Source organism: Dysidea avara, chromosome 5, assembly GCF_963678975.1.
Source record: "Dysidea avara chromosome 5, odDysAvar1.4, whole genome shotgun sequence".
In the NCBI taxonomy this organism is placed as follows: domain Eukaryota; kingdom Metazoa; phylum Porifera; class Demospongiae; order Dictyoceratida; family Dysideidae; genus Dysidea; species Dysidea avara.
The window spans coordinates 1-10,130 of NC_089276.1; the positions used below are offsets into that span (position 1 = coordinate 1).

Here is a 10,130-nt window from a genome sequence, read left to right on the forward strand (position 1 = left end):
CCTAACCCCTAACCCTAACCCTAACCCTAACCCTAACCCTAACCCTAACCCTAACCCCTAACCCTACCACCCTAACCCTAACCCCTAACCCAACCCTAACCCTAACCCTAACCCCTAACCCTAACCCTAACCCTAACCACCAACCCTAACCCTAACCCTAACCCTAACCCTAACCCTAACCCTAACCCTAACCCTAACCCTAACCCTAACCCTAACCCTAACCCTAACCCTAACCCTAACCCTAACCCTAACCCTAACCCTAACCCTAACCCTAACCCTAACCCTAACCCTAACCCTAACCCTAACCCTAACCCTAACCCTAACCCTAACCCTAACCCTAACCCTAACCCTAACCCTAACCCTAACCCTAACCCTAACCCTAACCCTAACCCTAACCCTAACCCTAACCCTAACCCTAACCCTAACCCTAACCCTAACCCTAACCCTAACCCTAACCCTAACCCTAACCCTAACCAAACCTAACCCTAACCCTAACCCTAACCCTAACCCTAACCCTAACCCTAACCCTAACCCTAACCCTAACCCTAACCCTAACCCTAACCCTAACCCTAACCCTAACCCTAACCCTAACCCTAACCCTAACCCTAACCCTAACCCTAACCCTAACCCTAACCCTAACCCTAACCCTAACCCTAACCCTAACCCTAACCCTAACCCTAACCCTAACCCTAACCCTAACCCTAACCCTAACCCTAACCCTAACCCTAACCCTAACCCTAACCCTAACCCTAACCCTAACCCTAACCCTAACCCTAACCCTAACCCTAACCCTAACCCTAACCCTAACCCTAACCCTAACCCTAACCCTAACCCTAACCCTAACCCTAACCCTAACCCTAACCCTAACCCTAACCCTAACCCTAACCCTAACCCTAACCCTAACCCTAACCCTAACCCTAACCCTAACCCTAACCCTAACCCTAACCCTAACCCTAAACCTAACCCTAACCCTAACCCTAACCCTAACCCTAACCCTAACCCTAACCCTAACCCTAACCCTAAACCTAACCCTAACCTAACCCTAACCCTAACCCTAAACCTAACCCTAAAGCAGAATTCTTAGAAGAAGCTAGTAAGACTAGAGTTATTCCTAAGGGTCTACAACTTAAGTTTAAATTGAACGCAGTGGAACAAACAAGAGGCTTAGAAGCAAGGATAACCGGAATCCTGCTCGCTGCTGAACTGGAAATAGTGGAGGAGCTCAGAGAACACTATAAAGAGCTAAGTGAAAATATTACACAAAAGTTGCAACAGATCGAACAAACCCTTTCCCCCCTAGCGAACGACAACCGTCTAGTCAAAGATACTTTCGACGCCTCCAAATCCGAGAATCAGATACTGGAACAGAAACTGAAAACAAGAAGAGAGAAAAAGAAGGCCAATGATACGCCAAGTACGGACAAAAGAATTAGAGATGTGGAAGAGGGGAAATCCCAGGGAAACGCCACTAGAGATAATTCGAATGGACAGCCTAGAGGAACGAGGAGAAACTATGCCAATCGACAGGAGAGGGAACCCCGTACGAACTATCGTCAAAGAGACCCTCAACATACCTCCCAATGGTCGAGGCAAACTCAGAACCAACCTGACCCACGTGAGAGACAATACACACAAAGTCAGAACAATCAGCCAAGGAATTACCACACTGTCTACCCAAACTGGATGGCACAAAACAACCGCCAGCAACCAAACCAATTGGAAAGAATAGAAAGAGAGCTTGGCGATATCGTAAACAACTTAAGGAATTTTATACAAATAGCATCGAGGTCATTTCCCCCGCAGAACTATCAATACATGAGGCAGCCATTCTGAGTAAGGGACTTAAATTTATTCCATATAAATACATACAATTAGATAAGTGTACAAGCAGATTAGAAAATTTTAAAACTACCCTTGTGTCGTATATCAGTCCTTATAGATATGACATTCCTAAACATCCCTATCTACCAATTAAGCACCCGACCAACACTTCAACCACCTCTGAAGCCATCATAGAACAGTATATCAAACAGACTAAGGACAAGTTAGAAGAAGAATTCAATGAACGGAGAGAGGAAAGGGACAACTTTACTAAACAACAGAGAACGACCCTAAATTTACTTCAGAAACGCAAAGATATTGTAATTCGTAAAAGTGATAAGGGAGACAAAATAACTGTGGAAACCAGAGAGAGATACATTGAGGATGCAATGAACCACCTGAATAATGAACAAGTTTACCAGAGACTTGAGACAGACATCAACCAGGAACTACATAAAGTAATTTGTAAGTTTCTTAAACACAGCCTAGACAGGGGCATTATCAACTTAGATTTATTCAACTTCCTTAGTACAGACGATGAACCCAGGACCCCACTCATTTATTTCTTAAAGAAGCTACACAAGGACCCAATTTCCGTTCGCCCCATTGTCTCTAACATTAACAGCCCCACCTGTAAACTCTCTGCACTTATTGACATCCTGTTGAAACCAATTGTGGAACAATACAAACACATTTTAAAAAACACTACACAAGTCATCAAAGAACTGGAACAACTCCATATTCCACTAAACAGCCTCCTGGTGACAGCAGACGTATCCTCCCTGTATCCAAGTATACCTATAGAGCATTCAATTGATGTAATTTTAACCTTTATTGATAATTATAATGACCCCACTTACCCCCCCACATGTTTTATTAGGAATGTCCTACTTTTTGTATTGAAATATAATTGCTTTAATTTTGCAGATCTATTTTTCTTACAGATTAGAGGAGTTGCCATGGGAACTAAGATGGCCCCAAACTATGCAAATTTGTACATGACCAACTTGGAAATGGAACACATCTTTAACTACCCTGTACAACCAACCTATTACAGAAGATACCTTGATGATATAATTTTAATATGGTCAGCCACTTTGGAAGAATTCAATACATTCAAGGAACATCTAAACCAAGTACATCCATCAATTAAATTTACTTTCGAAACATCCCCTACTACCTTACCATATTTAGATGTTAATGTTCATATAGAAGAGGGAAGAGCTTTCGTGACTCCACATTTTAAGAAGACAAACACATTCTCATACATCAGGGGCGACTCATACCACCCCCAATCAATTTATGGAGCAATTGTTACCGGGGAAAATACAAGAATACTCAGAAACAGTAGTAAGAAAGAAGGTTATGAAGCCACCATGGATATGCTAAAAACTAAATTCAAGGATAGACAATTTCCTAAGAAAGTTGTGGACAAGAATATCATCCCCTTTGAATCCAGAGATGAGAAACTGCAAGGGGATAGACAGGCAAGTGAAAGAGAATTTGTAACTATGGTCTGTGACTTTGATAGAAATTTACCAATGAAGAAAGTATTGGAAGAAAACTGGGGAATTTTTGCTAATGACGAGAACACCAGAAAAATACTCTTACCTAGAACACCAAGAGTAGCATATACCTTGGGAACTAACATAGGACGTCGAATTACCAAGGCTAAGTTAGAGGGGACAATCGAAACAGATACCAACACTCATCAACCTCCTAGTTTGCCAAAAATCTTATGGCCAGCTAAGAATATCGAATGTAGACATAGACAATGTGGAATGTGTAAACAACTTGCACCTAGGAGCTACTTTTACAGCCACCAAACTAAGATCAGATACCCAATAGAGACTATCTACTCATGTGATACCACAGGGGCAATCTACTTATTGGACTGTACAAAGTGTGGGAAACAATATATCGGAGAAACCGGTACCAGTGTAAGAGCAAGGATGAAAAGACACAGGAACACACAGAAAACCGCAGTGGATAGACCTATCTATGACCATCTGAAGAAACACAATGCAACCTTTGAAATATTTACAATTACCATCATAGACCAGGTAAAGGATATGAGAGCCAGAAAAGCTAAAGAAATGGAATATATTCAATTGATGAAAACTAAAGTACCCTTTGGACTGAACGTGTTAAATAAAAACAAAAAATAAAAAACAACAAACTGACCCTGACCTCATGACAACTCCTCAACTATAAGAACAACAACTAATGCAATATGAATCATTCTATTAATAAAGAAGCTGATGAAGACTCCTTGTCGAAACCGGTCCTTCTTTTGACCGCTGAATTGGAACTGTATACGTAACTTTTTTGTTTTTACTGCTTGTATAACATTAATTGTAGTTGTGTATGTGTCTTGTGTACTTGTGTGTTTGTACTCCCCCTTTTTTTTTTTTTTTTTTTTTTTTTTTTTGTTTCTAAATTATATAATTGTAATCAATCTACTTAGTAATGGCCACACAACCACCACCAACCATCTTAAGGAGTGGAAGGCAGTTGCCAGTGACCCCTCAAAGCCAACCTATAGAATCTAATGTCTCAAACCTTGGAGAACAGGCAACAAACGCCAGGACGGATGGTGCAGGATTGGTCCCAGCTTCTTCTGGAGCTGAACCCAATCCAACCACTAACACTAACCCTACTGTAGGAGTGCACTCATGTGATTGCCTAATATCGTGGTCGCACTTTTAGCATGAATATTAAAATAATCTTGAGCTACAGCAGCATGCAATGGCTAACAATGAGAAATTGAGAATCAGTAGATTATTTGTGACATAATACATAAGAAGGCCCTCCAAGCAGTAATACAACAGTCTATGGCAATTCAGAAATATTCTAGTCCTAAAGCTGCTTATCAAGCAATCAGTTACTCTCAATAGATCTTTTTGGCATGTGATTGTGTAGATTGGAACATTTACTTTGCCTTTGTAGTTTGTGTGTGTGTTGTACTATAGCTTATTTTATTTTTGTAGCTTCCTACATCTCTATTGTTGCATGTGTCCGAGGTGTTGTACTTATCTGTTTTGAACATGTTTACTTTCTCTCATACAGTATAATTATCTACACCACTAGTACAATCAATCTAATAACATGTGCACGTACACATGCACCAAATACACACAGACACACTGCTCCTGATGAATTCAATATGGAACAATAAAAACATAGTTTAAAATCATGGCTAAATAGAACATATATTTGACTATACACAATAAAAAAAAATCAAGTTTAGTTTGTTCATTTCAAATGGCTACCTGCAACAAAAGCAAAATATGTTTAGTGACGTAGAGGCTTATGCGAGACAGTGACACACTCACCACAATACACATCGAGACACACTACACAGGTAGACTCACACACTACACTACACAGGTAGTAGACACACACTACACTACACAGGTAGTCACATACAACACTACACAGGTAGTCACATACAACACTACACAGGTAGTCACATACAACACTACACAGGTAGACTCACACACTACACTACACAGGTAGTAGACACACACTACACTACACAGGTAGTCACATACAACACTACACAGGTAGACTCACACACTACACTGCACAGGTAGTAGACACACACTACACTACACAGGTAGTAGACACACACTACACTACACAGGTAGTCACATACAACACTACACAGGTAGTAGACACACACTACACTACACAGGTAGTCACATACAACACTACACAGGTAGACTCACACACTACACTACACAGGTAGTAGACACACACTACACTACACAGGTAGTCACATACAACACTACACAGGTAGACTCACACACTACACTGCACAGGTAGTAGACACACACTACACTACACAGGTAGACTCACACACTACACTACACAGGTAGTAGACACACACTACACTACACGGGTAGTCACATACAACACTACACAGGTAGACTCACACACTACACTACACAGGTAGTAGACACACACTACACTACACTACACAGGTAGTCACATACAACACTACACAGGTAGACTCACACACTACACTGCACAGGTAGTAGACACACACTACACTACACAGGTAGACTCACACACTACACTACACAGGTAGTAGACACACACTACACTACACGGGTAGTCACATACAACACTACACAGGTAGACTCACACACTACACTACACAGGTAGTAGACACACACTACACTACACTACACAGGTAGTCACATACAACACCACACAGGTAGACTCACACAGTACACTACACAGGTAGTATGTATCAGAAGCCATTAACAAAGTTGCCAAGTGTTTTAATCTTGAAACTCCAAATGCCACAATCCATTGCAAAGTTGTATCCACGGAAACCAAGAAGCACAAGACAAGTTGCATAGATGAGGTATGTGATCAGATGAGCCACAGCAGGGCAACCTGTGTACGGTTTTATCAGGGAACATCCAACGAGCAATCATTTGTAGCACAAGAAACCATATAAGAGCTATGCTCTAATAAATACTTTAGAGTAACATACAACACTACACAGGTAAACTCACACACTACACTACACAGGTAGTCACATTGCAACACTACACTACACAAGAGTAACTCAATCTGGTAGCTGTGTTAGAATGACCATTCTATTTAGAGTATCTCAATCTGGTGGCTGTAATAGAGTGACTGTTCTATTAGAGTATCTTGATCTAATGGCTGCATTAGAGTGACTGCTCTATAAGAATAAGAGTACCTAGATATGTGACCGGATTTGACAAAACCAGGCTTCCACACACATCCAAATTAATGGCTTTAAAGGTTCATAACTCAATGTAGGAGCATGCTATCAGTTTAAACTTTGGATCTGTTATTATATAATGCAATGAATGCATTGTGTGAATATTGTAGGTCACTAGCATACTGCATCGTAAAATTACAAGCGATTAAAGTCAAAGAATTGGATGTGTGTGGAAGCCTGGTTTTGTCGAATCCGGTCACATATGGTGGCTGCATTAGAGTGACTGTTCTATTCACCATCACTTTAGAGTACATACTAAACACACACACACACACACACAGAGGACAGATACTAAATTCGTACCTGCATTTTCAAACAACTCAAATCCGATACGTCTCCGCTTCACTGCTACAGTAGGGTACCACCTGTAAGTACACATCAACAGTACAAATTTCAGATATACAGAATCACTTTAAAATACATACCAAACACACATAAATATCAATACAGTACAGTATAGTGTAACACTATCATGTACCTTTATTTAGAAATAACTCCAACCCCCAAATATCTTCACATGGCTCCGACTCAATACCAATACCTGTAAAATTATAAAGCAACATGAATCATTGATCCAACATTTAGATGCATATATTATCCCTGCAGAGAATATTAAACACACATATACCATTTTCACACCTCAGATCAAAGGGAAAAGCCAGTGTATATATCACATATTGCACTGGTTCTGGAATGTTAATGAGATATACGCTGTGCAATAACACTGATATTGCACAGTTAAGTGTGCATATATCTCATAAAACTTTCCTAAAATTCATCAGATTTCTTTGATGTACCGTTGTGCTCCCTTCTGTTATATATGGAACCAAAAGTATGGTGATTGTGGGATTGAATTTTCCAGTTCTCCTGTGGTTTACAATTGAGTCTCCTGTGGCTCTCAATTGAGACCAACTGAATCGCACAATCAAAACTGTCTCTTGGTGATGTAGGTTTGTTAAAAACATTACATAGTATAGTTGGAACTAATAAACTTTGATATAGTAACCATAATAATATATTAAGCCACTTCAAAGGAGTTTGACATAATACCAGACCACATCAAAGGCACTCTCAAATACATCAAAGGAAAGTGGTATATTTATTTATTATTTATTAGTTTTACAACCACACCGTACATGTACAAAATTATAGTTGATTACAAGAGTGTCGATGATAATTGGTGATTGGAGTGGGGTGGCTGATAGCTAAAGGCACGAACTGCCAATAGCTAATTACAAAAACTAACTACCTACTTAAATATACTACTTAATTACATATAGAGTAAAAAGGGGTAGTGTGTGTGTTGTTTGTACATGAAGAACAGGGACAGCAAAAATATTAGCTATACCACAGGCACAAGTACATTTGCCTCATATATACGCACTCGTGCCTGTGGTATAACTATTACATATACGTGTAATTAATAAAATTGGACACCACAGCTAGACACACACTACGCTACACAAGTGTAGGCTTGCACCAATTATGCTGGTATACTTTTGACCATAATAGGCTAGCAAAAGCATCAAGCATTATGCCAGCATAATAGGAAAAATTGTAATTAAAATGTGCAATGCGCACTCCAAAAATACTGCACAACATGAACACACTGCACATTATTACTGCATTTCATATCAAAAACCTTGTAGTGTTATTATTTTTACCATTTCTTGTCTGATTATTCACACTTCATGGCAATAAGATCGAGGTACTCTAATACAGCAGTCACTTACTCTAATACAGCAGTCACTTACTCTAATACAGCAGTCAAGAAATGCAGATATACTCTAATAAAACAGTCAGTGCTTGAGCATAATCTAGATTTTGATTGAGAGTATAATTTTTAGCATAATAGGCTGGATTTTTGAGCACTGCTCAAAAGCATAATAGGCAATTTTCAAAGTATAATTGGCTCAAGCCTACACAGGTGGACACACATCACACTATATACACAGGTGGACACACATTACACTACACGGGTACACACACACACACACACACACACTACACTACACACTGCAAAATGTTTACACAAGAAAGAGCCAAAATAACAGATAAAAATCCGCTTTTGAGGGACACCAGTTACAGCCCTAACCCTAACCCTAACCCTAGTACAACACTACTCTGGCAATACTAAATCCGCGTCTAAGGTTGCCTGATGAGTTTCCGGCGTAGAGCTGAAACGAAACCGGTCGTGACCAGTACGATGGATATTTATAATGGGAAATTCTCAACCCATTTGGTCTCCGTGTAGCTATTACACGACGAATTAAACTTGCCAGTCAAATAATACAACTACACATATGGCCATACAGCTATAAACCAAATAGTAAAGATTGTGTGAGTGGCACTCCCACTTGGTGAGACTATAATAGCCACCAGCACACAGTTACATACCATAACCCAGCTGGATAGGTACATAGTTGCCTATACCCACTGTGAGCTACAATTATAATACCACAATCTGAGGTGTATATATATATATATATATATATATATGTATATATATATCAAAACAACATTGAGCTACTAAAGAAATACAATCTTTGTTACTATACAGCTACCAAGCTCATGCTCAACAACTGACTAATGCATCTGTGCAATATGGTTCCTTTGCCACTTCAGCTGAGCACAATTGAATGTCTCCACTGTTTGGAGCCTATGGGACGAGCCCTTATTTTACTGTATTATAACCCTAACCCTATGTACTGTATGTACTGTATGTACTGTATGTATATGTGTATGCATATAAAACTGAATAATTTTTTTGTATGTAGAAAAGTTTGAAAGGCCATAACTCGGTCATCTTTGATCCGATGACTTGAAACTACGTATCAAACAACTCAGCTCGATGAGCCGAATCAGATGATGTGTAGAAAAGTGGGTGTCGATTGTTGAGGACGTATGGAACCCCCTTGTAACATTGATAGGTGCACAATATTAAGGCTCTTCAAAAAGGGGGAGGGTTCCATGGAACCCTTTGAACCCCACTGGACTGCATTTAGAAGGATTAAAGTCATAAACTGGGGCTTAACATTGATAGCTAGGTGCAGATGAGCTGCTGCCAAGTTTTTCTCAAATTCAGTACACCAAAATCAGTCAAATAAATACTCATTACAAACAATGATAGTGACACTCAATTCACCTCCTTTTTTAATTGCAAAACCAAAACTGCTACCCCAGCAGAATATGCACCTCCAAAAATAATTACCGTAGCTATTGCATTACTTCTAAAGGCTTTAGATTTCAAAGACCTAAATGGAAAGATTTAACGGTAAAACATTGATTATTTGCTATGAAATGTAACTGTTAGACACCTATACTGAAGTTGCAATTACCATGTTCCAGAGTGGAACCCCTTTTGAAAGTCTGGATCTGTACCCTGAAATGATAATGTTTAATAGTGAAATATTGCTGTGAAATACTATAGTGTAGATCGTAGCTGTGCTTCAGGCTCAGAGTGGAACCCCCTATACAAAATTAAAAGTTAATCTGGCAATTACTGGGGTATTTTATCAAGAAAATTAATAAAGAGACAGAACAA

At 39.5% G+C, this 10,130-nt stretch overlaps 1 protein-coding gene and 1 long non-coding RNA gene across 4 annotated transcripts; one reads left to right on the top strand and one right to left on the bottom strand.

Moving 5' to 3' along the window:
• The first annotated feature begins 1,077 nt into the window (after nucleotides 1-1,077).
• LOC136256760 (uncharacterized) lies at nucleotides 1,078-4,217 on the top strand. 2 transcript variants are annotated; one of them, XM_066049777.1, is made up of 2 exons: nucleotides 1,078-1,833; nucleotides 1,931-4,217. In XM_066049777.1, the coding sequence occupies exon 2, from the start codon at nucleotides 2,211-2,213 to the stop codon at nucleotides 3,987-3,989; it is 1,779 nt and encodes a 592-aa protein (XP_065905849.1). In that variant the 5' UTR covers nucleotides 1,078-1,833; nucleotides 1,931-2,210; the 3' UTR covers nucleotides 3,990-4,217. The 2 variants fall into 2 exon arrangements, with proteins under 2 accessions (XP_065905849.1, XP_065905851.1); XM_066049779.1 differs by having other exon boundaries at nucleotides 2,766-4,217.
• Nucleotides 4,218-4,726: 509 nt separating this feature from the next.
• On the bottom strand, nucleotides 4,727-8,326 carry LOC136255698 (uncharacterized). Of its 2 annotated transcripts, XR_010701052.1 has the most exons (4): nucleotides 7,065-8,326; nucleotides 6,890-6,951; nucleotides 6,054-6,228; nucleotides 4,727-5,093 (listed from the first exon to the last, which is right to left on the bottom strand). It is a non-coding gene; the product is annotated as an uncharacterized lncRNA (long non-coding RNA). The 2 variants fall into 2 exon arrangements; XR_010701051.1 differs by lacking the exon at nucleotides 6,054-6,228.
• Nucleotides 8,327-10,130: the final 1,804 nt, after the last annotated feature.